Source organism: Felis catus, chromosome D1 (genome assembly GCF_018350175.1).
Source record: "Felis catus isolate Fca126 chromosome D1, F.catus_Fca126_mat1.0, whole genome shotgun sequence".
NCBI lineage: Eukaryota > Metazoa > Chordata > Mammalia > Carnivora > Felidae > Felis > Felis catus.
Window position 1 is genome coordinate 104,950,310 of NC_058377.1, and position 27,913 is coordinate 104,978,222.

General features: G+C 55.5%; 1 protein-coding gene across 6 annotated transcripts in view; it reads left to right on the top strand.

Moving 5' to 3' along the window:
* The window catches only part of CD6 (CD6 molecule), a 40,528-nt gene extending 13,006 nt beyond the window's left edge, over positions 1-27,522 (top strand). Inside the window, exons 2-13 of one of the 6 annotated variants that reach the window (XM_006937371.5) lie at positions 14,632-14,700; positions 15,787-16,137; positions 16,929-17,240; positions 17,964-18,266; positions 19,452-19,517; positions 21,635-21,775; positions 22,114-22,212; positions 23,267-23,389; positions 25,074-25,145; positions 25,243-25,497; positions 25,801-25,920; positions 26,418-27,522. In XM_006937371.5, the coding sequence (XP_006937433.2) occupies positions 14,632-14,700; positions 15,787-16,137; positions 16,929-17,240; positions 17,964-18,266; positions 19,452-19,517; positions 21,635-21,775; positions 22,114-22,212; positions 23,267-23,389; positions 25,074-25,145; positions 25,243-25,497; positions 25,801-25,920; positions 26,418-26,482 (1,976 nt within the window). In that variant the 3' untranslated portion in view covers positions 26,483-27,522. The remainder of the gene's footprint in view (positions 1-14,631; positions 14,701-15,786; positions 16,138-16,928; positions 17,241-17,963; positions 18,267-19,451; positions 19,518-21,634; positions 21,776-22,113; positions 22,213-23,266; positions 23,390-25,073; positions 25,146-25,242; positions 25,498-25,800; positions 25,921-26,417) is intronic. The other 5 variants (XM_003993494.6, XM_045039374.1, XM_019812482.3 and 2 more) reach the window with 5 other exon arrangements.
* The last annotated feature ends 391 nt before the right edge of the window (positions 27,523-27,913 follow it).

Sequence of the window (27,913 nt, forward strand, 5' to 3'; positions counted from 1 at the left end):
CTTTAAGGGGAGGCGAGGAGAAGGGAAGGGGAGGGGGAGGTTAGGGCACCTTTTGTGGCCTTAGATGTGGAGGACTGACCTGCACAGTTACTCCTTCGGGAGAGAAACAGAAAACCGCTCTGGGTCCTCTGTCTCCTTCTGGAATCCGTGGGGCCGGGTGTGATTCAGAACCGAGACTGTTTGGATTTCTTCTCTACTTTGTCAGGTCTCAGGCAGGGCCCGGTCAGCCACTGGCATCGAATACATTAATATATCTGCAGCAACAATGTGTGATTGTCCACACCACACGGAATAAACAAAGACCTTGCTTCGGTAAAGGTCAGGTGCCACCACCAACAGAGTTATGAAAACACTTTCAGTTTGGGGGTCTCTGGGGCTCCCAGACCGCGGTAAGGGAGTGCGCATGCAAACCCCAAGCTGGGCCTTCTGGTGCCCCCTTTATCGGCTAATCCACCTGACTGCTCCAGGGAGGTGACATGACCATCCCCATTCACGTTGGAGAAGCGTCGCCGAGGCGCGGAGAGGCTAAGAAATCCAGATCCTGGTATGAAGAGGAAGAGGGGGACTTGGACCCACATCGGTCTGACTCCAGGGCTCACAGACGTCCAACCCTCTGGTGGTGGCTTCTTGGTTTCTCCGTTCCCCAGGACTCGAGAGTTTAGAAACAAAGTCACAAGCCAGAGGAGTGGATTGGGAGGGCAGAGCACAGCTGGGAGTGAGCGGTGGCTCCGTTGGCTGAGCCAGACCTCACCCCAAAGCAGTGGGTGCCGGTGGCCGGAGCTTGGGACGCCCACCCCAAAACTCTGCCGAACTTGCCAAGTGCCCATCACACTCTGGTACCGACCAAACATTCAGCCGGGCCTCTGCGTATCCTGGTTTGAAGCCTAAAGGCTTGGGGAGAGGCGCTGATCAGAGATCTTAGCCGTCACTGGGAGCAGGGGCTTGAGAAAGTAGCATGTCTTTCCGGTGTATAAATCGGGGCTGAAGCACCTTGGCAGAGAATGATGGGAAGGCCTGTGAGGCCAGGCCACTGGCCAGGAGAACGAGGCGGGTACAGACAGAGGAACGGGTCGTTGCTGCCCTTGGTGATCTCTCCTCCTGGCCCACTCACCTCTGGAAAGGGGCAGGTTGGGTCTCTCGAGTCCTTTGTCCAAGGCTTGGATGGCTCTCTCTCTCTCCCCACCACTTTCTCATCCCTGAGAACTCCTACACATCCTCTAAGACCCCTCCCGATGGTCCCCTGCTCTTTGGAGTCCAAGTTATTCCCACCCACCTCTACTTCTCCTAGAGCACTTTGCTCTGACCCCTGGGATAGAAATTCTCCCCGACTGTACTGAGCCATGAGTACACGTGTGAGCCCTACCGCGATGTGCGCACAGCCTGGCCAACGGTGAGGAATGAACGAAGGACCGAAAGAATGCACCTTCTTGGCTAAGGGTTAAGATAGGCGGAAACGTGGAAGGACTTTGAGCCCCCTCAAAAGCAAGCCTACGTGTGACTTGTGGAGGGAAGCGTGGGGTGACCGTGAGGCCTGGAGGCTAAGACTGTGGGCTCGGACTGGATCTGAAGTGATATTCTGTCCCCCGCCCCCCGCTCCCCCCAAGACATTCCAGTCCCAGCCTGAAGTCACGTGCTCAGGAAGGGGCCCTGGTTCCTTCCTTAGAGGGATGCCGATGGCTTCCAGCAGCTCTGGGTGCCTGACATCCGGGGGCCCTTCTCCTAAGGGGGCTTTAGGCCCCCTCAGAAAGGTGTCAGCACCGCCTCTAGGAGCTGGGGGGATTTTCATCCCATGCCCACACTCAAGCTTCATTCACCCAGAAACTGCTGTTCCAGCAGCTCTCAGAGACTCAAACCAGAGTCCCTCCAGAGAGCCAGTGGGTGGGGACAGGCCCCCTGGAAAACCCTGTGCGGCCCAGCAGGGTTTCGGCTTCCACTGAAACCCAGAAACCTAGCCCTGAGCTTTGCACAGGGGGCCATGCTCTGGAGGATTTTATTCTTGAATCTCATTCTGCCTTCACACACCAGTCCCTGACCTGCCCCGGGGCCTTCGCTCGTGCCGTACTCCCGACCCAGAATGCCCTTCTGCCTCCTCTCACTGGCTGATGCCGCATGAAGTCATGGGAAGAATAAATATGGGGAGCAAACCTGCATTTGCATTCTGGGTCTGTCAACACCAAGCTTTGTGACCTTGGGCTAGTAACTTAACTTCTCCGAGCCTCTTTGTCAGGAAGACGGGTTTCCTCACAGGGTTGTCATGAGGATTCTGTACAATAACGTATGGAAAGCACTCGGCACAGAGGAAGCCCTTGGTAAATGTGCATCTGCTCACCCGGTCCTAGTAAAACGCTCCTTGACCATCAAGGCCTCGCCCAAATCCTCCTCCCCTGCAGGAACTTTCTAGACTCACCCTCCTCAGGGTTCCTTGGGGACACCCTTTGTGCAGCCAGAGAGACAGGATTTAGCCAACTCTTGACACCTGGGCCTCCCGGCTGGACCCCAAACTGCAGGCCGGCCTGGGGCTCCCTCATCTCCACCTTTCTACAGTAGAGCCCAGAGAGGGCCTGGCCACGGGCATGACCCTGGAAACGTGGGCGGAGGTAAGGCGAGTTATACAGACTTCTATTAAAAATAACGGGGGGCGCCTGGGTGGCTCAGTCGGCTAAGCATCCGACTTCGGCTCAAGTCATGATCTCATGGTCCGTGAGTTCGAGCCCCGGGTCGGGCTCTGTGCTGACAGCTCGGAGCCTGGAGCCTGCTTCGGATTCTCCATCCCCGCTACCCTCGTTTAAGAAATGTTTACATTTAAAAACAAACAAACAAACAAACAAGAAATGTTTCCATTTTTGCTACATTTGGCAAAATGATCTATATTAATAAGAAAGAAAACCAAATAGATACTGTTGAAATACGTATTATTCTTTTCCTTCCTTCCCCAGAGGATTCGCACACTCCAAAGTGTGACATGTATATCATTGTCTTGGTGCTTTCATATTCTTATTACACAAAAATGTATCAATACCCAATGGATGGGCACATGTGCCATATTTTATATAAGTGTTAGCATGCTGGACAGGCTGTTCTAAAACTTACTTTTCTCATTCAATATATTACGTTTGCAAGATCTATCCAAGTGGACAGATAAAGATCTAGTTCATGCTTCTAGCGAAATAATCCAGTCTATGAATATAACACAGTATCTTTAATTATTTCCTGCTGGTGGGCTGTTACATTACGCCTAATTTTCTTTTTTTTTGTTGTTGTTTTAATTTTTTTTTACATTTATTTATTTTTTAAGAAACAGAGTGAGACAAAGCGTGAGTGGGGAAGGGGCAGAGAGACAAGGAGACACAGGATCCGAAGCAGGCTCCAGGCTCTGAGCAAGCGCTCAGCACAGAGCCCGATGCGGGGCTCAAACCCACGAACTGTGAGACCATGACCTGAGCTGAAGTCGGACGCTCAACCGACTGAGCCACCCAGGCGCCCCACTCCTAATTTTCTTTCTGCAGTAAAAATCCCTGTGGATGTTTGCATGTGAACATGCCAGATAATTTTTTCTAGGATATGTATGGAAAGGAATAGGTTTGGGGGTCAAGGTCTGAACATCTTCAGCTTTTTGAGGTATTATTGGCCATTTTTCGATCCGTTATATGTGTAACGATGTGACCATCCTGCGTGATGTGTTTATAATCCGCTCTATCCACCTCCTATGCCCATGTGCACACACACACACATCTATCACATATACACGTTGATACTCGTTGACCCGGAAAGATCTTGAGTACTTAACCAGGGCCGGCGTTGGGTCTTTCTTGTGATCGTACGTCAGTCATACGAGACATTTACATCTGTGAGGTGGGGGAAGCAAGGCTGGCATATAACGAGATTGGCCCAACATGCCCATGGCGTGGAGGCAGCTGGGTTCCAAACCCGGGCAGGGTTGGTTCAAACAGCCCCCCACCCGAGACCTACTAGAATCAGAATTCTAGAGGAGGGACCGGACGTCTGCCTCGCGCACTCAGTGGTCTGAATTCTTATGGGGGATCGAGCAGGTGGGACCTGTGAAAGGCCAGTCAGTGCCTCTGGCCTGCTGGGCTCTCTTGGAACCACATCCCTTCTGTCACCCCGTGGGCTTAGTATGGAGCTGCTCATGACTCTCCATGGGTGGCGGTGTCTCGTCTCACCGGGCGGTGGTGGCCCAGAAGGTGGGGTCTGGCGGGGGCGCCTGTGGGGTCAGGACCACGGGAGCCTTTGGTTTTGGAGGAACTCCTGTTACCATGGCAACCGCAGGCCCCATCTCGTCTCTAGGACGATGAACATCTCTAGGACTTGCAGAGCCAGGGAAGGGGGCAGCAAAATGTGAGTGTGGGGCAGCTCTGCTGAGGTTCATAAGAGGGATGGGGAGGAAGGAGGAAATAACGAAGTCTTTGGGGAGCTGGAACTGTCCCTTTGCAGAGAAGGCTGAAGGGCCCTCAGAGCCGTCTTCGTGTCTGGGACGGAACGTGTAATCGACGGCCAGATGCCCCCCCCCCCCGTATCCACTCAGCACCGGACAAGAGAAAGTAGGCCAAAGCCTCAGGATGGGGGGTCATCACGACAGCTTCCAGATACCACATCCGAGTCATTTCACGTATGTTCTCCCCGCAGCCCTCGAGGCAACCCACAGACCTTCGCTCGTGTCCCCGACACCTGCTCCTGTCCCGGCATGTGGCGAGCAGTCAACGGGTGTGAATGGAATTGAACGCAGGCCAGCCACAGACTCATTTCTCAGCTCTCGGCACAGTGTCACTCACACAGCCTCGCTCTCTTGAGCAAGAGAGAGAACGGGGGACTTCCAGAAATCTAACGGGCCCCAAAGTGGGTTATGTTGAGTTGTTCCTATGGTTGAGCTTCCCTTTCGGTGGAAATTATGAGCGGCCATTGGACGTGGCGATGGAGGGGACAGAAATTCCAGCTGGGTATGCAGGGAGGGGTCATGCAGGTGAACATCCTCTGTCGTGTGACAGGGTGACGCAAGAAAGTTAAAAAGGCTGGATGTTCTCTGCCCTGAGGGAGTGGAGTCCTCTGGAGCTCTGAACTCCCATCAATCATGTGCTGTCTCAGCTTGGGCCGCTAGAGCCAAATGCCACAGACTGGATGGCTCAAAGTACCAACGTGGTCTCACAGTTCTGGAGGCTGGGAAGTCCAAGGTCAAGGTGCCTGCAGGCTCAGTGTCTGGTGAGGAACCTCTTCCTCGTTCATGGCTGCCCCCCCTTCCTGCTGTGTCCTCACATGGCAGAGGGACAGAGTGCCTGTCTCCTGTTCTTTTTTCCATCAGGAGGTCCCCACCCTCATGACCTCATCTAACCCGAATTGCATCCCAAGCACCCCACCTCCTGAACCATCACACTGGGGAGCAGGGCTTCGATATACAGATTTGGTGGGTTGGGGGGGGGGACACAAAGGTCCAGTTCATAGCGTGTGCACTGAGTTTCCTCTGTGTCGCCAAGATTTTCCTAGGTAGAAGAGGAGAGAGTGAAATCAAACAAAAACGCCCGTCAAATAAAATAAAGCCAAAATCCCAAGTCATTGACTTCCCCTTACATTTTCTTTTTAATTAGAAAAATTGTTTCTTTCAGTTCATTTAGTTTGAGAGACAGAGAGACTGAGTGGGGGAGGGGCAGAGAGAGAGAGGGAGAGAGAGAGAGAATCCCAAGCCGACTCCGCACTGTCAGCGAGGAGCCCCACGCAGGACTCGAACCCACGAACCGTGAGATCACGACCTGAGCGGAAACCGAACGTCAGATGCTTAATCGACTGAGCCACCCAGGAGCCCCCTAACTTCTCTATAGGTTCCAAAGGGAGGAAGGTCACCCCAACCTTCTTGGACTTAGAGATTCCCAGAGGGTACAGCCTGGTCTGTTCACCACAGCCACCGACACCAGTGAGCGAGGGTTGTGCTGTCCCACCAAGCCCTTGGGCCAGCCTCGGTCTCCGTGACAAAGTAAACGCAGCCCGACTGGATGTCACAATCTCCCCCCAAGTCCCTTCGAAGACAGAACGCAGCTACTGGCTCTGCCTCCGGTTGCAAGTTACTTGTGTAAACGGGCACCATGCTTCTTTCCAAATTTAATGGAATTGTAGCTTGTTCCTTTATTCTGTCCAGCCGTTCGGCGGATCGCTGCCCAGTAACGACCTCCAGGGAATTTCTTGAAAGAGAACCAGGTGCCTAGTCCCGGCCACCCCCCCTCTCCTGGCTGCTTCCCCGATACCCGCCCCACCCCACCCCAGTTCCACTGGTGGTTGGTCTTCTAAGTGTCCCTTTCCTCCTCACAATAGAAATGGGGGGGGGGGGGGCAGACGGTACCGGACCCAGCCTGGGTCGGGGAGCTGGTGGGGAAGGGGCAGGGGCAGCTCGTGGCTCAGCCGGCAGACTTGTGTCCTCCGTGTTATGAGGGCAGTGGGACAAATGCCATCCCAGGGGCCTCTGCCCCAGGAAGGATGGTCTCCTCACGGTGGCAGCTCACCCTGGGAGTCAGGGCCCCTTTCGGAAATTAACCCCCAGAAGCTGTACCACCATTATGGGGGGAGCTTTCATGTCTGAGTTCAGGGTTTGCTGAGCGGTGCAGAGGTGGAAGGAGTTTGGGAGATCCCCTGGCTTGTCAGAGCTCCCTGCCCCCCCCCGACTCCACTCCCCCCCCCACCACTCCCCTGCCCCCGGCACTGTCACTGAAGCCGAAACCAGGACCCTGGATTCCAACCAGTGGAGTAGAGCGGTTGAGAGTGTGGGCTCTGGAACCAGAGAGCCTGGGTCCAAATCCCAGCTCCGACATTTTCTCACCGTGTCGTCTTGGGTAAATTACAAAACGTCTTTGTGCCTCAGTGTCCCCACTTTGTGGGCTTGCTGTGGGAATGAAATGAAATTAAATGAGTTCTTCTAAAGTATTGGAAGGGGCGCCTGGGTGGCTCAGTCAGTTAAGCATCTGATTCTTGGTTTTCGCTGGGGTCATGATCTCATGGTTCATGAGTTCAAGCCCTGAATCAGGCTCGGCGCTGACAGCACAGAGCCCTCCTAGGATTCACTCTCTCTCCCCCTCTCTCTCTGCCCCTCTCCCACTTATGCACGCGTGCTCTCTCTCTCTCTCAAAATAAATAAATAAACTTTAAAAAAAATAGTTAGTAAGGGCAGGGCTGAGTCTCCTGTCCAAGCCTGTGGATGCAAGGCCCATGTTCTCCCCCACATCGTGCTGTCTGATGCAAATAGGATATGAGCCACATTGGTCATTTTAAATTCTCCTGTAGCCACATTTTAAAAAGTGAAAACAGATGAAGTTAACATAATGATATATTTTACTGAAACCATATGTCCAAAATACCATCTCAACATGCTGTCAATATAAAAAGTTATTAATGAGCTATTTCACAGTCCACTTTTTTTCTTACCAAGTCTTCGAAATACGGTGTATACTTGGCAGTTAAAGCCCATCTCAGTCTGGACCCTAAAGTTTCATCAGCAGTACTTGATCTGTATTCAGAGTTCATAAAATTCGCTACGGCAAAGGTAGATTCACGTATCTAAGCAGCTCGAACGGTTTTTGAAGTTTTCCGACGACTGGATCGAGTATCAGTTTGTAAGATGACGTTTAAACGAACTGCATTAAAATAAAATGAAAATTGCAACCGTATCGGACAGTGCAGCACAACACAGTTCTCCATTTTGGACAAAAGGATCTCTAACATCTCCAGATTTCTACTCCTCTTGCCGCATTGGTACACACGAACTCTTTGCATATGATGAACCGCCCCCTGTAATGATAGACTGAGAGAGCACAGGACACATTTTCCATTTATATCGATAGGATATTGGAAGTCGTACGATGTAGTGGTTTAAGAGTGGCTTCTTAAGCCAGACTGCCCAGGCTCTACACTTGCCTCTAATGCTGACCAGCTGGGTGGCCGTGGGTGCTTGGCTTAACCTCTCTGTGTTGCAGTTCTCTCTGTGATGACACAGGGAGGCTGATAGTTCCCACTTCATAGGATAGTTTCAGGATTCGAATAGATACTACATGGGATTAAAGCGCATTGATAATACTCATCATCTCTGGGGCATACAGTGAGTGTTCATTAGAGTTGCCTTTCATTATATATTTTATCTAATTATAATGAAAGGATCGAGGGACTAGAAGAGACCAGAAAGCTATCAGTCTGTTGTCTTGCAAGTGAGAAAACAGGTCCGGGGAGTATAAAAGACCCATCCGAGGTGACACAGAAAGCTAATGATAGAAATCAGCCCGGACCCGTCTCCTCTAACACTCAGCCCCGGTGTGACCCCTCCACTCTGCCCCCAACAATCCTGACATTTACCAGAGAAGAAACGGCTTGACCCACGGAGCACACGAGCTCTTTGTTTCGCCTCCAGGCGTGAGTGTGGCTCTGGCTGACACGGCGACACTGGCCACGTGGTCTGCCGGACCCTCTCCACAGGCTCGGGTGAGCGGAATGAGTGGACAGCTGGCTTCAAACTCATTGTGGGGGCACCTGGGTGGCTCAGTCGGTTAAGCGTCCAACTTCAGCTCAGGTCATGATCTTGTGGTTCATGAGTTCGAGCCCCTCGTGTCGGGCTCTGTGCGGACAGCTCTGCCCCTCCCCCACTTGGGCTCGCACTCTCTCTCTCTCTCAAAAAGAAACGAACACTAAAAAAACTCATTGTATTAGTACTGCGAGCCAACCACATGTTCTCCCCGAAAAAAAGGCCCGCTTGTTTCTTTGGAGACCTTTAATTTTTAATTTGTCGTAGAAGATTTTAAAAATTTAAAGCAACCGAAAGAGAGAGAAAACAACAAAACTCGCCGTATGGGCATATTTCCTGCTAGTGTTTTTATTTTTCCTATGCTTTTTTTTTTTTTCTGTAGTAGAGATCACATTTCATTTATTTATATCCTTTTAGCATCTCTTCTGGGCAAGGCACTGTGCCAAGTGTCGGGGATATGGAACATCCCTGTCCCTGTGACCCTTAGAATCTAGCGGGCCTGATGGGAATCAACAGCACATCACTAAAACCACCGTAACTGCATGCGACTGGGGCCACGGAGGGAAAAAGTCCAGGGTTCAAGGAGAGGACAGAATGGGGGACCGAACTCGGGCTCCCTCTGGGTCTCAGAAGACCTTCAGAAGCTTAAAGCCGGGCTGGGTGGGGGCGGGGGCCAGAGGGGAGAGCCCAAAGTATTTGTAGTTTTCCCCACATCATCAAAAACTCTTTGTGAATATCTTTTTGCAAATATTTTTGTTGTTGATCCTCCCAACCGATCCGCCAGTTGCTTTTAGACAATTCAGTTGTCCCCAGTTTGGAGGACTGTAAATTTTTTTCCTATTAGAAACAAGGGAAGGGAAGGCTTTGTCTAACGTGTGTCGTATATTTCCATGTTCACGGTGAGCCTGCACTGGGGGTCCTTCTTGCTCCCGTCTTCCAGAGGGAATTTCCGAGGCTCTGAGAAGTTAAATGATTTGCCTGAATCGCACAGTGAGCAAAGGGCTCTGGGGCACCTGGGTGGCTCGGTCAGTTAAGCCTCCGATTCTTGATTTAGGCTCAGGGCATGATCTCACGGTTCGTGAGTTCGAGCCCCGCATCGGGCTCTGCGCTGGCAGCACGGAGCCTGCCTGGGATTCTCTCTCTCCTTCTCTCTGCCCCTCCCCCACTCACACTCGCTTAAAAGGAAAAAAAAACAACAACAGAAAAGGGCTCAGGTGGGGAAAGGAATCTAGAACTTTCCAATTCTGACCCATGGCCTCTAATCTCTATGGAGTATTCCAGATTATTTCTTTAGGACAGGTTTCCAGAAACGAAATGACTGGATCAAAAGGGCTCTGCTGCTGTTGTTCTCAAGGCCATTGACGTGGGCTCATGACACTTTATACTGATGTTAAAAAGAAAACAATGTGCTTGTGGCAGGCGACACATGCTGCCCTCCGCGCGCTGGTTCTCTCTGTGGGCCCCCTCCACGTACGTGGCTGTAGCCCTCCGCTCCACCCTGCCTTCCCCCAAACCCCGGCCCTGCAGCATCATCCTCTCGGCAAGCACTTATTACGTCTCTGCTTTTCTCGGCACATCTTTGGAGCCTTCAGCTGTTGTTTCTCTCACCCCGTGTGCCGGGCGTGCCCAGGGCGGTGTTCTGGTGGCCCCGAAGGGGCCTGACAGCTCCCCTCCCCCACTTGCTCTGACACTGGGCCGGCCAGCTGGGCCTCGGCCTCTCCTTCAGTGTCTACGCCTCTTCCCTTTCCATGTCCCCCAGCTCTCCAAGCCCCGGGGAGTCCCACGGGCCCGGGTGACACAAGAGGAGGACAAGTGTCTCTCAGCCTCCAGGCAAGGTGACTCTTCATTTTTCCTGTCCTCGGTCGCCTACATTTCACGTTCCCTTGGCATCTTCCCCTGGCTACCCTGTCCAGGGTCCTGGCCCGTTCTGCTCGGGGCCGTCCGGAAAAGCTAATGTCCGTCGTCCTGAGCTGGGGGGGGTAAGCTTTTCTCCCCCCTCCCGGTCGGAGCCCTCCCCTCCATCTCTCATCCCTGTGGGTCCATACTTTTGCAGAACGGGGAGGGGCGCACAACTCAAGATGATTTTGTGGGGCACACAGCATAACCGAGTTTAGTATCCAATAACACGGAGCCGCGTGGGAAGAAAAAGATTTAATCATTTTAATGATTTTCTCTTCGAGGCTCTGTCATTCTTTCTGAGCCTATCAAAGAGACCGTCTTTATTCAATGATGACGCGCCTTTTAATATTTCTTATGTGGCTTTCCTTTTAGTACACTTAGTGTCACAGTTAGCTTCCATGTGGGGCACGCCGTACTGAAAGTCCATTTGTGCTCTATATTCGCTAAGTTTGTGCACGTCTACCCCGGTACCTGATTTTATAGAAATGGATTCATACCACACATGGTTTTCTAAATACAGCCTTTTATCTCCTTCTTTCCTTGTTTGCTTTCTCCCTCTCTCCCTCTCTTCTCCCACCAGCATAAGGCTCGGCCCCAGGACCAGTTACAAAATGTGAAGGGGCCCCCCCAGTGCAATAGAAAAATGTAGAGCCCCTTGTTAAAAAACTGTTAAGAATTTCAAGATGAAGACAGCACTAAACCACGTCCAGGGAACCTTCTGAGTTGGGGGCCTGTGAATGCACAGGTCACACGCCCATAAATCTGGCCCCCTCTGTCTTTCCCCCCCACACTCTTCCCCATGTCCATATAATCGTACCAGTTCATAAAAAGTGTTTTTTTTTTCTTTTTGGCCATTGCTTTACCAAAGTTGTATCACATTACACCTCCTTCCCTGCATCTTGCTTCCTTACTCAACACAGGATGGAAACCCCTCCAACCGGTGTGTGTCCATTTCATTCTTTATAAAGGCGGCATCAGAGGACATGCTGTAAATGGGCCATAATTCATTCCATTTCCCCAACGAATGAGCATTCACTCTGTGTCCAGTGATTAGCCATCCAAGACACCGCAATCAACACTTTTATAGTTGAGTATCTTAATGCTGTAGAGCAGATTCCCGGGAAAAGGTAACGGTTCCTTTTCAAATAAATTTACTCCAGCAAAAAGTGAATCAAATGCAAAGAAAAGTGTGAAACGCAGGACCAGACAAAGGCAGCAATGATGCCTGGGACGCACCGGTGCCGCGTTGGGCCCCGCGTGCCAGCCGAGGCCTGGATGCAAGGAGGGTGGGAGGGAAATTCTTCTTTTGTTCCTACAGGCACAGGACTCAGAGAACACAAAAGCCAGGATCCCTTCCTGGGATTGGGGGCAGGAAAATGCCTGGGACACAGGAAACAAACCCTTGAGAATGAATAAACTGCCTTGGTGACAGCTGTCCTTAAAGCTGGCAGGTCTAGGGGCACCTGGGTGGCTTAGTTGGTTGAGTGTCTGACTTCTACTCAGGTCATGACCTCACGGTTTGTGAGTTCGAGCCCCGCGTCGGGCTCTGTGCTGACAGCTCCCAGCCTGGAGCCTGCTTCGGATTCTGTGTCTCCTTCTCTCTCTGCCCCTCCCCCACGTGTGCTCTGTCTCTGTCTGTCTCTCAAAAATAAATAAATGTAAAAAAACAAAATAAAACCTGGCAGGTCTACTCACTCCTCCATCAGCCAGTCAATCAGCAACCACGGGGTTGGACAGCCTGGGACACAGGGCTGGTTCAGCTTTGAGCCCCGCCCTCCAGGGTTTTCTGGTCTAACAGAAAGCATGTGTGTTTTTGCACACGAGAGTGGTTTCCCAGACCCAGAGAGACACACACAGTTGATCTAGGGCCCTCCACACACACACACACACACACACACACAGAGACGCTTGCACACAAATGGTCACAACCACACACTCACACACCCACCACAATCACAAGCACACACACGCCACAGCCAAGACCCCATTCCCCACCCCGGGCCCTGGCACACGTATTGAAAACTGTTACTCTGTGGCTCTGGGACCATTGCTGTGGGAACCGAGATTCTGCAGTCCTAACCTCGGGGCGTCTGGATCCTGGTTCTGAATATTCCATTAGCCACGGAGTTTGTGCTCTGAATTCTGAGTCCTTTCCCCCCCAGAGGGTCAGGCCGGGCAGCCAAGCAGGGAGCTGGCAAGGACAGGCAATTCTAGGCCTGATTACTTTCTGTCTGAGTGATGGAGTGGCCCACATGGGTGCCTACAGGAGAGCTGTGTCTGCAGGCCTGAGCGTTGGGTGCGCCTGCGCGCACGACTGGGTACGAGTCCGGAGAAGCTTCTCAGAATATGTAGCAGCCGTGCCTGAGTCTGCAGCCCCTAGATCAGTCAGGCCAGGCCAGGCTGGGCCGGGGTAACAAACATAGGGTGAAATCTTCATGGCTTACCCCAGCAGAGGTTCACTTCTGGGTTTTTTGGGTTTTTTTTTGGAGGGTTTGCGTATGTTTTTTCGGAGGGGGCACCAGGATGTGAACCAGAAAAAAGGTTTACTTCTTACACAAAATTCCAGTTGGGTCCGCATTTCCCTCCATCTTGTGGTTGCATCAGGGCCTCCAATACTGGGTCAAAAGAGAAGAAAGAGAAGGAAGGGACGAAGGAGGCTCGCTGCCTCTTCCCCACATCGGCCCATCAGCGAGCACACGTCCTTCTGAATGCAGGGGAGAGACCCTGAATGCAGGGGCGCTCCTTTGGGAGCACAGCGGCCCTGGCCACAGCCCTCCCTTTCTGCGTCTGCAAACTGGAATATCCCTGCCCAGCACGGAGCCCATTCCTCGGAGACTGTTCAAATCCAAGCTTTGCTTTTTGCTCAGCGGGGGGGGGGGGGGGGGGGGGGGGGGGGAGGGGGTGCCTCGGGCCAATATCAGTCGGGGTCCCAACAGGAAACGGGAGGCGCTTTCAAAATAGGAGACTTTGAAGGGGCTTATTTACAAAAAGACTATTTACAGGGGCGCCTGGGTGGATCAGTTGGTTAAGCATCTTCAGCTCAGGTCACGATCTCAGTTTGTGGTTTCGAGTCCCGTGTCGGGCTCTGCACTGACCGTGTGGAGCCTGCCTGGGATTCTGTCTCCTTCCCTCTCTGCCCCTCCCCTGCTTGTGTGTTCTCTCCCTCCCCCTCTCTCTCTCTCTCAAAAATAAATAAACATTTAAAAACACACAGAAAAACAAAAAGACTATTTACAAAGGATAAGGTAAGCAAGAACCAGAAGTTCAGAAGTGGCTGAGCTGTTGCCACTCTGGACCCAAGGAGACAAGACCAGGGAGTGGTCAGCAAGACCTGGAAGGAGAGAGTCAAGGACAGGAGGAGCCAGGGGAATAAGCACCTACCACTCCACGCTCCTCCCTCCCTCCTACTTCTGCTGGGGCTCCCCATTGGCTGAGCCAAGCAAAAGCTGAAGGGCCCAGGGAGATGCTGATGTAGCCCAAACAGGTCAGCCCCCAGGGGGCCAAGAAGACAGGGCTCTGGAAGCACAAAGGGGTACCATCTGGGCCAGGCGATTGGTTTCTATTCTTTGGGCCTCCCTTTCCTAATTTGTAAAAAGCAAACGCTAATATCTATCTCACTGCCTGTTTGGAGGAAAATGGAATACTATCTGCGAGGACCTTGCATAACTTCAGCTTTTGGCAAATGTTAGTTTCTCCGCATCTGAAAGCTCTGCGGTCTGATGGTCCCGCCCCCAGATGCAACGATTACCCAGAAGCCTGGTGTGAGTTTCTCAGTTTTCCAAACAACAATGTTCTTCCTGACAATAACTCCCATTTGAGCTTCTTCTGTAGGTCTAGTATTTTATAGGTATTGACTCCTTTTAGCCTCACAATACCTGCCTGAGTGCTACTGCCAACAAACTGGGACTCTGACCCAGAGAGGGTAGTAGCCCATCCACGGTCACTCAGCCAGGAAGTGTGTCCCCAAAGCCCCCAGTCACTCCTCCCTGCTCTACTCTGATGTCTGAGCACATTTGCACAATTCAAAGGGGAAGTGGAAAATGCCCCAGAAGAAAGCTTGAGAATTTCCCTACCCTGAATGGAGGCAACTATGCCCAAGGCCCAGGGCCATGTTGTGTCAAGATCCCCACGTAGCCACAGAAAGTGTCCCCTGTCCTTGAAGTCACCTCTGTGCCCTCTACCTCTGTGCTCACTCACCCACCATGGCCGCTGTTGGTTAATTTCAGGTCACCCGACTCCAACCCCATCCGGCCAGCCCAACACCAGCAGCACAGAGACCCAGCCCTTGGAGTCAGGTAAGGAAACAATCTTTCTGGGGCGCACAGCCAGCTTTCTGAGACCACGCGGGGGGTGTCCTGAGTGATGGGGAAAGGAAACAGACTTTTAGGGTATCAGGGAGGCTCCCTAACTTCCTGGCTCAGTGCCTGAGTCCCGCCATCACCTTCCCTCTGAGATCTTAGAACTGCCATCTTTGAAAGGCCACTGATAAAATGTCACATGTGCTTGGGGCACCTGGGTGGCTCAGCCCATTAAGCAGCTGACTCCCGATCTCAGCTCAGGTCTGGATCTCAAGGTCATGAGTTCAAGCCCCACGCTGGGCAAGGGGCTTACCTTAAAATAAAATGTCACGTATGGGAGGTCAAAATGTTCAGTAAGCATTTTAAGGAGACTTGCTGAGAACAAGCTGAAGAACTCTTAGTGGGGGGGGAGGGGTTCTGCCAAGTGGGTCCTTGATTAACTCAACACATATTAAGCACCTACTCTGTGCAAAGCTGTGTCCTATCCTGAGGGTGTAGTCCTGGGCAAAAATAGGCAGGTGACTCCCCAAGGACGGTGTCTGGGTTACCACCATCCCAAGAAGCCCGTCTTCAACCCCATCACCAACCCCATATCCATCCTCCAGGGCTTCAAGGTCATGATGGCGGCCTCAATGGTAACTCTCAGAACAGCAGAGGGGCCTAAGAGTGGACGCATGGCATCCACAGTACAAGGGCAGGGCCTGGCACCCAGAACTCTGCCCTTCCTTCACACAAGGGTGCCCTGGAGACAGGGGCAAGAGAGGGAGGTTTGCGGGGACTGGACCCCTGGTTCTCTGTCACCCTAGATGGAACAAAGGCATCCTAACCTCTACAGTCACCCTCAGCCCCCGTCTCCTGACTCTAAGGAGAACCAGGTCAGGCCCCAAAGGGGGATTGGGGATGAACCAGCCCAGCCCCATTCTGCAGATGGGAAGGCTGAGGCCCAGAGCCCAGGAAGGTATAGTCTGAGGTAACACAGCAGGTCAGCGGTGGAGCCCCTGGAAGCCGCCGCCCCCACTGCCATCCCTGGGGTCTGCAGAGTCCCAATCGGTGGAGGTCTCAGCTGGCGTCTGGCACTTCCAGGAGAGCCCCTCGGGATCCGCCTGGTGAATGGGAGCAGCCACTGCAGCGGGACGGTGGAGGTCTGGATCCGACAGTCGTGGGAGCCCGCGTGCGGGGCGTTCTGGAACCACAATGCCACCGAGGCCGCGTGCCGCGCGCTGAGCTGTGGCGGGGCGGGGGCAGACGTCCAGCCCACCCTGCCGCCCTCGGAGCTGCCCCCTGGTCCAGGCGCGGGGAACGCCAGCGAGGCCCCGAACACCACACTGGCCCTGGCGCCCGCCGTCCTGTGCAGAGGGCCCGAGTGGCCACTCTGCGACGTGGTGGAGCGTCAGTGCGACAGCGACAGGAGGCCAGCTGAGGTCACCTGCGCAGGTACAAGTAGACCGTCATCTTGGCCCTGCCTGCCCTACCCTCAGGCCTTCAAGCCATTGTCCCTCACTCCTGTCCCCAGCCCTGGCCACTGGACCCAAGGCCCGCCCGCCGGACCCTCCCTTCCCCCAACCCCCCCACCCCCCGCCGCCTGCCACCGGCCACCCGCCACCAATGCAAGCACAGCTGGTTCCCACACTGGTGGACTGCAGCACTGTCTCATTTCCAGCTCTGAGCAAGTTCTCAGATCTGGACGCCGGACCTCTCCCCCTACTGGATCTCCAGCTCCGCCACTGTGGTCCCCAACCTGACCCCTTGGCTCCCCAATCCTAACTGGGTCTCTAGCCCTTACCTACTGGTCCCGCCTCTGCTTTCGCTCAGGACCTCTATCTCTGGCCCTACCTCCCATGTGCATAAATATGCCAGGTTCCCTGTGTCCCTTAGCAGCTCGGCTCTCCAGCCCCGAGGACCACCTGCTCTTCGGGCTCCGCCCACCAGGCCTCTAGCCCCACCCACCAGCCTGCAGCTCCGCCCACCCAGTCCGCAAGCCCAGAGATTTCCCCTGTCCCGCCCACCAGGTTACTAGCCCCTCCCACCGGCCCCATAGCCCACCCACAGGTCCTTAGTCCTGCGGAGTCCCCCACGTCTGCCCACTAGGTCCTCAGCTCTGACTGGGTTTTCCAGTCCTGCCCACCGAGCTACCAGCTCGTCTCATCGGATCCACCACTAGGACCACCCTCCCCCCTCCCCCCACTCTCTTCCCAACCACCCACAAACCTCTTCTCCTTCCCCAGAGAACCGCGCGGTGCGGTTGGTGGGCGGCAGCGGTCCGTGCGCCGGCCGCGTGGAGATGCTAGAGCGCGGCCAGTGGGGGTCGGTGTGCGACGACACGTGGGACCTGAAGGACGCCCACGTGGTGTGCCGGCAGCTGAACTGCGGCTGGGCGGTCCAGGCCCTGCCCGGCCTGCACTTCGCGCCCGGCCAAGGACCCATCCACCGGGACCAGGTGAACTGCTCGGGGACCGAGAACCACCTGTGGGACTGCCGTGGGCTGCCAGGAAACGGCTACTGCGGTCACAAGGAGGACGCCGGCGTGCTGTGCTCAGGTGAGCCGGGGGTCATCTACCCGCACTTACTGGGAGCCGGGAGGGATGACCCCTGCCGGAGCGAGGTCGAGTCCTCGCAAAAACGGGGACAAGCAAATAAGAGACAGGCAACATCGGAGGGAGAGAGTGACAAGCGCCCTAAGAAAGCAAGCCAGGTGGAGTTTAGAGGGAGCCAGGACTCCAGAGTTGGAGGGTAAGCCTGCCCACCTCCTGGAGGAAGCCACATCGGTGGTGAGACTCTTCCCCGGGGCCAGCCGGTCACCGGGTTCAGAGCAGCAAGGGGAGCCGGACGGAGGAGGCTGTCAGCCTTCCAGCTGAGGCCACGAAGCTCTGGTCCAGCCAGTGTTTCTTTCTACTTGTGCGCGGGCATGGGGGCTGGGGAGAAGGGGTCTTGGTAAATAGGGATTCTGACTCAGTAGGTGCGGGCAGGGCTTGAGAGTCTGAGTTTCTGACCAGATCCCACGCCACGCCGGTGCTGCAGATCCACGGACCACAGTTTGAGTAGCAGAGCAGCATGGGCCAGTGTAGATGCAGCAGATGACCGCCGGGGGATGTGTGGGCAAATATAGACGGGGAAGGACACGGATTCTGGAGACTGGTTGGCTGTAGGGTGTTTGCATCCATGAGCCAGGCCTGCTTGGGGGGGGGGGCGGGGGGGTTCAGCCCAAAGGGTCCTGACCTGACTCTGCCCCCACCCCCACCCCCCGCACCTCTCCTCTGCAGAGCACCAGTCCTGGCGCCTGACTGGGGGCGCCGACTCCTGCGAGGGGCAGGTGGAAGTACATTTCCGTGGGGTCTGGAGCACAGTGTGTGACAGTGAGTGGTACTCCTCGGAGGCCCAGGTGCTCTGCCGGACCTTGGGCTGTGGGACCGTGGCCACAAGACTCCAGGGGCTGCCCCATTCCCTGCCCGGGAAAATGTACTACTCATGCAAAGGGGAGGAGCCCACCCCCTCCGATTGCTTCTGGAGGTTCAACAACCCTTATCTCTGCAGACAGTCGAGGGCAGCCAGAGTCCTCTGCTCAGGTATCCCTCCTCCCCACCCCTACCTCACCTACTGTAGACTAGGATTCCACCCGAATCTGAAGCCTGAGAACTGGCAGGCCAGGGACCACGGCCTGGACTAGGTCAGGAATGACAACTACTGGCCTTCCAGGGACCGTTGCCCTTACCATGCCCAGGGAGACACGGCTAAATAATCAGGGCACTCTTGCCCCCAGATTCCTCGATCCAGCCCCCAGATCGTGACGTCCACTATTTGGTGAGACATTCCTGCATGCTAAGCCATGGTCTCTGTTGACCGGAACTGGCTCAAGGACATGAAACCAACTGCTATCCCAGGGCTGGTGGCATAGAAGGATAACAGTGGGAGACACTAACAGTAACATCAGCGACAGAGTCTGGGGCCCCGATCACGTGCCAGGCATTGGGGAGCACCCGGTACTGCTTATTTCCGCTAAGCCTCATTTCCCCACTAAGAATCGGACTCTGCCATATTTCGCCAAATCTAAGGCGGCATCGGGAGGTCACAGTTATTGTTTTATGTACCATAAAGGACAGCAATGCTGCCAAAATAAACTCGTGGCACGCCATCAGTTGTAACAATGGATGCCGTCGCCCCAATTTCGGAGGTGTTAAACTATGACAAAGCCAGAGCGTTAGACTCAGAGAAACATGGCATTAGGCGTCACGAGGGAGCTCAGACACCTGTCTACGAAGCCTAGCTCCACCATTTCCCCCCTGGGGCGGGGGGGGGGGTTCAGTTCCATGACCGTGTGGTTGCCGATCCTTGCCCTTTCGCAGGGTAGCTGGGAAATCGGGTGATATCCACCGAGGGACTTTGTAAGCCCCATCCCTTACCTGTCAAGCGATTATGATAGTGATCGTAATGTCGGCTTCCCGGCTCCCGAGGCCAATGTGAAGAACGAACCCAGGACTTGACAGAAAACGAGATTTGGGGTCTGTAGCAGATTTTACAGAAAGAAAGGATCGTTCTTTTCTCATCAGCCTCTTACTCTAACCCAAGAAACTTCCCAGCATGAAGTTTCCTTAGTGTGGGGGGTGGGGGGTGGCAAAGGCAGGTTTTCTTACCCATATGCACCCCCAAGTTCCAGGTCACTTGTCTGTCTTGCTCGGTTGCTAACACAAGGACTGGCACGCAGTAGGTGCTTGGTAATACGTGTTGAGTAAGTGATTGGTGCTTTCTGACAGGCTCCCGAAGTCTGCTCAATCTGTCCACTTCTGAAGCCCCTGCAGGCGTTCAGCCGGTCACTGTGGGTGAGTGTCGCTGGGTGTGCGGTTTCTCAGGGAGGTGGGTGCACGCCTCCCACGTCCCCTACCTCCAGCCGATGGACTTGCTGCTCCCTCTGCCCCCTCCCCGTCCCCGGGCTCCATTCTGTGGGTGCTTTTGCCCCTCTCCTCTCCCCTCCCTGCCATGTAAGCTCCCCAGCTTTCCCGAATCCTGGTATTTCATGGACAGGAGCCCACTCTCCTGTCGGGCAGGAGAACAGAGCTGGAGAGAGCCAGCGCTGACCTGGTCTGACACGGGCCAGTGGTAGCTCACAGTCAGTGGGTTAATAACACCCCGGGCACCGAGCCAGAGCTTTGCCATCATTAGTTCCCGGCCCTGTGATGCTCCTGGTGTCCCCATCGGGGAGGTCTCATTAGAGCCTTTACACGGAGGAAAAAGCTCGCGCTCACAGGATGAAGGCACAGCCAGCCGGCATTTGGCCGGAGTTTGCATCCAAGGCTCTGATCTGAACCAGGCTTGGTCTGCCCGCCAGCTGTGTGTAGCTTGGCTGACTTCCAGGAAGACTCCTGAGGCTCAAAGCCCAGCCGTCTCCCCTGCTAGCTGGGTAATGTTGGGCTGAGTCTCTCTGAGCCTCAGATCCCTTGACTATAAAGTGGGGATGATAATCTCCGTAGCTTTCTCCTGGCTTTGCTGTGAGTCTCCAGTGAATTCATTTTTCTAAAGCACTTAGAACAGGGCAGAGCACACGGTAAGCACTGTCGAAGCATTAGGTGTTCTCGTGATTATTTAGTCTGGGCACGGAGCCCCTGGGCAACCCCGGGATAGGCAGGGGGTTCACCGGCTGGGTGCCGTCCCCTGCTTCCACTGGAAGAAGGTGGACAGGGGCCTGGGGACGGAGTGGAGGGACACTAAGTCCTGACAGACAACTGGCAATGGATGAAGGCACAGAGAGGGAATGGAACGCTGGGAAGGGTACGGGCTGTAGGGTGAACTCCTGCCAGGACCCCAGACACCCACTCGCATACTCTCTCTCTCTCTCTCTCTGAGGTCAAGGTGGGAAGCCTCATCAGCCTTCAAAGAGCAAAGAAAGATCCACACTCTAGCCCTTGGCCCCACAGCCCTGCCTTCAGCCTGTCCCTCTGGGCCCAAATTCACTGGTCTCTTCATGGCCCCCACAGCCCAGCCTCCCTCTTACACCCACTTCCTGCTGCTAAACCCACCTCCCACCCTGGTTCAAGTCAAGCCCTTTGCAGATGCAGGGGAGGGGAAAAAATGAGAACAGGGAGAGGGTAATTTCTTGGCAGCGGGGAGCAGTCACTATGCCCAGCCAGGGGGTCGGGATGCTCGCATCCCACCAGCCCCCTGTGGTGCTGTCACTACCCTTCATCCAGCCCTGTGGCCTAACACCGAGGAGGAGATGAGTCCCGTCTCTCCTCTCTCGAGGGCTCCAAGCACCTGCCTCATTATAGCCTCTTTGCAGGCTTTGGGTTCTTTTTTAGCAGGGGTGGCACCGAGAGAGGGGTGAAGACAGGAAGTCACATCAGGGCTGCGGAGCTGGGAGGTCCAGAATCACGGCCCTCACCTCTGCCCTCAGGGAGTACGTGTCTGATGGGAACGATGCATCCAGGGCACAGAAAGGACATCTCGCCTTCCTGATGGTCTGTTCGCTGCCAGAGGTGGCTCCACGTCACCTTCTCTGGAAAGCCAGCCTCGGTGTCCACCTCCCACCCTGCCCTACCAGAGAAGGCCCCTTGTAAGGCCTCATGCCTGCCCGTACCTCCTTCCCAGTAAGCCTGGTGCCATATTGGATTGAGTCAACGTGTTGATCTCCCCACTAGACAGTGGCCCTCAAGGCCTATGATGCCGATGTCGTATTTGTATCCCTAGAGCCTAGTGGGCACACAGTGGGCACTCAATGATTACTGAGCGGGTGGCCAGGGGAAAGGCTCACTCAGCTAATTGTTCATTCAACATTTCTTGGGCACCTCCCAATATAAAGTGTCTAAAAGCAGATGGGGACATTCGGAAAAAAGAAGAGAGGAGGAAGATAAGTCCAAAAGGGAAGTAGGTCGGCTGCAGAGATGCTGGGGAGGCAAGAAGTCTATGTCCGTTCCTCTTTCTGATTTGGGGTTCTTGCTTCCAGAACCTACTACGATCCAGAAAGCAGAAGCCTGGAAATCGCGAGAACTAATGCTTTTCATCCTCTGCATCATTCTGGGAATTCTCCTCCTTGGCTTACTCATCTCCACGGCCTTCATCTTCTTGAAAGTTAAAGGAAAATACGGTAGGTGCAGAGTTCTGGGAGCCACAGGAAAGGCCCAGAGAGGGAAAGCAGCAGGCCTGAGGTGTGGCCTTCTCAGGGGCATGGGGGCCTCAAGGGACTCAGCAGATTGGAGCACCATCCATCAATGGCCACCCAGCCCAGACCCCTGGGAGCACCTCCCGATGGGCAGGATTTTCCCAGCATGCCTGGCAGAAGTGGTCCATGGGAGGACTAGACTGTGTGCGTGCGTGTGGATTTGAGGGAGAGGTGGGGAGAGAGGCATCTCCGTGAGAACAGGACCAGCTAGACCGGGAGAGACCAAAAAGTGACTTGTAGCATCTCTGCTTCTCCCCTCTCAGCCCTGCCCATTATGGTGAACGACCAGCACCCACCCACCACCACCCCAGAGGGTATCAATAGCTATCAAGATGTTCCCATCACCATTTCCAAAGAAGAAGGTACGATGTCCACCACCCTGGGAGTGAGGAAGGCTGGGGAGGACAGGAAAGGAATCCTTTCCTGGAGGGTCAGAACTGTGTAGGTCAAAGCAGCACCCCAGTTGGAGATGAGACCTCAGCCAGCCCACTGGTGCCCGTGGGACCTTGAGCATGTCGTGCCTCGATCTGGGCAGAGGACCCTCCAAGGCAGTCATTCTAGACTAGGCTTTAGAGTTCTGGAATAATACAGGGCATTTCTCGGAGGAAAGTTCTGCCCTGCTAATTGGCTGGTAGGTTTGTGATATTATCGCCTCTTTCAATAGCCTCGATCAGCCTTCCTGCAGAGCCCCATCCAGGTTTCCTGGAACATAATTTTATTTCATTTTTCTGAATGAAAAAAAAATCAGATCAGTCATCCATCTTTTACAACATAGGGATTTATACCTCTTGAAAGTCTTGTAAAGGAACTCGAGTTTCATCGCATTGCATTATGACTGTATCAAATCACCTTTATTTGAAAGCATTCGGTGACCGGAAAAGCAATACAAAACTCAGCCAAATTGTATACATATTCTCTCTGCACGGTATCCGTGTATTTGAGAAGAGACTATGAATACAGAACTTAGCACACAAGTTAGGCCCAGAGCATTCGCTCACTGCATGTTATGGTCTCGAGGTTAAGAGCCACACTGCCCGCTTCTCTGGGCAAGGCGAGAACCTCCCTGTGCTTCAGTTTCTTCGGCTGTAAAAGAGGGACCGTAATGCACCTGCCTCACAGAGTGGTTCCGAGAATCCAGACGAGATCATGTTTTAAATGTTAGAACAGCGCCTGACATGTAGTGACTGCTCCGTGCTTGTGAAATAAACACGTGTTATTAGTTCCCCGTGTTTGAAGTGGGGGGGTGGGGGGAGCTTGGAAAACCCAGGCTGGATGGGCTTGTACAAGATGGGCTACCCCGTGCTCTCCCTGCCGCTCTGTCTCGGGTCCCCCCCCCCCCCGCCACGCTCTCTGCTGCCTCTCCCTGCGCCTTTCTGCCCACCACTCCCCCGTGCCCCAACTCTGCTCTCTCCCCAGTTCCCAAGCTGCCCATCCAGGTCCAGGCCCTACCCCCCAAGGACTCGGACTCCAGCTCGGACTCAGACTATGAGCATTATGACTTCAGCGCCCAGCCTCCCGTGGCCCTGACCACCTTCTACAGTGAGTGCCTGGGCTCCCGAGGGCCCATCCGCCCCTACCAGGGAGAGGGCCCATGTGGCTGGGGACCCTCCGTAGGTTCCATCTGGTGACCCCTGCATGACATGGGTCGAATGCCCCTTCTTACCCACCGGATCCACTGCAGATGGTCCTACACTGAGGCTCTCACAATACTTTGTGACCCTAGAGACCCCTCCATGGCTCCAACTTCCTTCTTTCCCACGTTTGTCTCTGGCCACGCGGGGTCTTAAGACCCGCCCCTCTACATTCACCGGAAGGTGGCTGTGGCTGTGTTAGACAAGCAAGTCCAAGCAAGAGACATTCATTCAGATGGTTTCTCCCACACCCCTTCTGTGTCCCATTCTGCCCATCAACCTGGCACCCTCCCCTCCCTTCATGGGCAAGCCCAGCTTGAACCTCTCAGCCGGCTTTTCCAGCTTTCCTTCCCACCTGCTGGGGATAGGATGAGGAAAGACAGTGCTTAAGGCAGGGCCCATGCAATGCTGGAGGTTAGAGCACAGGATCCCATGCCTGTCGTGAAGTCCCTTGGGAGCTTGTCAAACATTCCCCGGTTCTCCCCGGGACCCACCATATAAGCGAGGATGAGAGTTTGGCTGTGTGTGACGGAGGTCCCCAAATGACAGCGTCCTAAGAAGTCGGCAGGGGCCCAGGCTCCTCCTTTCTTGCCGCTGTGCAATCCCTAAGCTGTTGCCCTTGTCCACATGGTCCAGCGTGGCTCACCACAACATCCACATTCTGGGCAGCAGGACGGGAAGGGAAGGTGGGGCAGGCCCTACCCTAAAAGGCAGGATGCCGGAGATGCCCACATCACGGCCACCCACATCACCCCGGCTGGAACTTAAGCCCCCCCAGCTGTAAGAGAGGACAACAGACGAAACCTCTGTCCCAAGCAGCTGTGTGTCCAGATAAAGGCCAGAGGGGAGAATGGATATTGGGGACCACCGGTTGTCTGTGCCCCACCCGGCACACCAGGGCCTATGGGGTGGGAGGTGGGTGATTCCACTTCTGCTCTGTGCCACAAATCAGCATTTGGGAGCCACCGGGATGAGGCATCCTTAGAGCCCGGGATTCTGAGCCCAGGCACGTAAGAGGCAAGACCAGGAGTCCAAAATCCCGTGACATTGTGACGGAAATTCAGGGGTACCAGTTCCAAGAGAGCTGACGGCAAGGTTCCAGACCCTCAGGTCCTTAAGACTCAACAAATCCACATCTCTCCAGTTCTGAAACAGGGAACTGGATGTAAGCAAGGCTTCCACTCCGGAAAGTTCTAGGTGCTCCTAGAAAGTTCTAGGTGCTCCTAGAAGGCACCGCCTGCCCCTTTCCTGCCCAGAGTCTCCAGGGCATGAGCAGAGAGCCCAGGACTCTTCCTATTTCCTTAAGGAGGAGGAGGGGCAACTGGCAGGCCAGAGAGGCGCGAGGCACTAGGGTCTCTGGCCGGAAGCAGCCTGTCCCCGTGCTGGTTAGCGATTGAGGTTTGGGGTCTGGCTGGACAAGAGCCTGGGGTGTGATGGGAAATTCTAAGCCCCTCGGTGCCCCTGGGCTTGTCCTCCTCCACTGTTCAGCCTCAGGGCCCCCTCCCAAGTCCCGAGGCCCACCCACCCCTCCTCCGGGCTCCCAGGACCAGGAGGTGGGCCTTCACCCCTCCTCACCACCGCTCTGCTTGTAGATTCCCAGCGGCACCGGGTCACGGAGGAGGAGATCCAGCAGAGCAGGTTCCAGATGCCTCCCCTGGAGGAAGGTGAGTCGATGATACGGGATGTCGGCCCCGACCGAGTTGAAAGCCCCCTTGATGCATTGCCGCTTCTTTCCTCACCATCCTCCCTTTCCTGGCCCAGGACTTGAAGAGGCGAGTGCCCCTCAGGTCCCACCCACCAGCGCTGGACACTACGTCGCAGACACGCCCTCCCTGGGCTCTCAGCGCCACCCAGGAAGCAACAGGGGATCCAGCACGTCCTCCGGGGAGGATTACTGCAACAGCCCCAGTAGCAGGCTACCTCTGTGGACCCCTCAGGTGTTTTCTACAGAGAGGAGCCCCTTCTTGGAGCAGCCCCCGAACTTGGAGCTGGCTGGCTCCCAGGCTACCTTTTCAGGTAAGCTGGGCCCAGGAGGACTCTGCGTGTACCCCGGCCTCCCATCCCGTAGCCGGCCTGGCTGGAGGAAGCGTGCAGCCGGAAGCCCTGAGCCAGGCTGAGTTCGGGATCCCAGCCCCAGCCCTGCAGCCACTTGCTGTGTGACCTTGGGCAAGCCTCCACCCCTCTCCGGACCTTCATTTTCTTATTCGTGGTCAAGCCAGGGACGTCACTCTTGTGAGTCGGGAGGGCCTCCTAGCCCTGGCAGCTCATGAGCTGGCTGTCCCCAGGCAGAGAGTGACCGGCTCTGGGGCTTTCCGGCAGGGCCCTCGGCTGACGACAGCTCCAGCACCTCCTCCGGGGAGTGGTACCAGAACTTCCAGCCGCCGCCCCAGCCTCCCTCGACGGACCAGTTTCAGTATTCAGGTGCCAGCGGCAGGGGAGGTGGGTCCCGGAAGGGGGGGATGGTCAGGGGCAGTGGGTGCACGCGTAGGGGGAACTCTGGATCCATCGGATCCATACTTCCAAGGAAGTAAAATGACGAGGTGGGGAACATGGATGGGGATGAGACAGAGAAAGACTCAAAGAGTGCCTTGAGAGGAAGTGAGCTCCCCATTAGCGGAGGCATTCAAACAGAAGCAGCCGATGGTCCCTTGGGGGGGACACTGAGGTGGCGGGCGTCTGCCAGCACTCAGTCGCCCAGCTCGTCCTGTGCAAACTTGGGGACTGTAGCCCTACACCGCACACGAGGCTCTGCCTTCTGGGCTGACAGGCCAGCAAGGGAGCTGGCCGCGACCAAGAACATACAACGGGAGTCTCATCACTGCACACCGCCCGGCATCACAGGGGAGGGGGCGGACTCGGACCCGCTCGGCTCCGTCCCATGCGGCAGGAGGGGCGGTGACCAGCCTCCCACTAACCCGAGCCCCCTGGCCACACAGGATCCCCCAGGCCCCAGCCTGGTTCCACTGGCAATGAGGACTATGACGACATCGGGGCATCCTAGGCCGGGCCCACGAGAGGCTCCGGCGACTCCCTTCCGCTGGACTCCTGCTCTACCTGCCCCCGCTCTCCCACCCCGTCCTCCCAGCTCGCCACCCCCCCGCCCAGGGGCTGAGAAGCCTCCCCTGGAGAGATGCAAGGAAACCCCTCACCTTGCACCGCTCAGTCTCCGTCCATCAAACAGAAGCTGCTGGCCCAGCCCTCCCCCCGCCCCAAACAGCCACAAGGTGGAGGGTGCTGCCTCGGAGAGGTGGTGAGCTCTCCGTCTCAAGGATGAACGAGCCGCCTGGGCCACCTCTCAGCAGGCTGCAAGGAGGGGCTGAGCTGAATGACTGCTGAGGCCCCTTTGGGTCCTCGGGCGTCTGCGATGCGTTTGCTTCCCCGGGTTCTCCGACGACTCCGGGCCCAGAGGTGCTGAGAGAACAGGAACAGGCCCCGTCCCAGCGCTGCCCAGGGACGCCCCATGTGCAAGGGCTGCTGGGCTGCTTCGGCAGGTGGATTCTGGGGCTGGGGGTGGCACACCCACTGGCCCAGGTTGGCAAGGGCCCAGGCACGGAGTCCAGCCTTCCTGGGAACCGCCAGCTGACCTTGAGCGGGACGACTGCCCCTCCCCCACAAACAAGGTGCTGGCGCCCGCAGCCAGCCCAGCCTCTAGAGACCCTCGGAGCCCACCAGGGCACAGCCCTGTTCTGCGGTGACCGTCCCTGGACGGTCCCTTAGAAGATCCTTATTCTAAGCTTCCCATGGCTTACGACGATGACCCTAGCCCAGCTCCCCCATAGACCCAGAGCTGGGCACCAGTGCCCACGGCAGCAGGAGGGGCCCAGAGGCTGTGCGAAGTACCTCGTGCCCATCTGTCTGCTTGGATTGCTGGGAGCTTCCCCGAGGAGCCCGGGAATATACAGTGTCGCCCCCAGAGCCACAAACACGTCCCGGCAGCCTCCAGAGAGAGGCCCGAGGGCTCGGGGCCGGCTGCTGGTGTCCTGTTCCGAGTGTCCTGAGATTAAAGTAATTGCTGAATAAAAATGGGGCATTGAGTGACAAGGCCTTGAACTCTCTCGCGCGCACGCGCGCGCGTGTGTGTGTGTGTGTGTGTGTGGAGGGCGGGACAAGGTGGACACAGACATGCCCGTGAGGGAGGTCAGTGGCTGCGTCCCTCTCTTCTCTGCCCCACTCGGCCGGCGCTGGCTCAGTAGCTCCACGGGTTTCCAAGGCAGGGTCATGTGATTGACGCTCAGAGCTGCCGCCTGGCAAAGAATCTCTCCCAGGCCCGGGGGAGTTGAAACAAGCCTGGCATATGCCCGGAGGGGACGGGTTGCGGAGTGGTTTCGTAAAGAGGAATCCTTTTCCTCCGTCGGCCCAGAGGCCGCGGTTTGGGCCCAGTGGCAAGGGCCAGCGGCCGGCTCTGCCCGGGGCTCAGGTTTCCTCCCAGAGC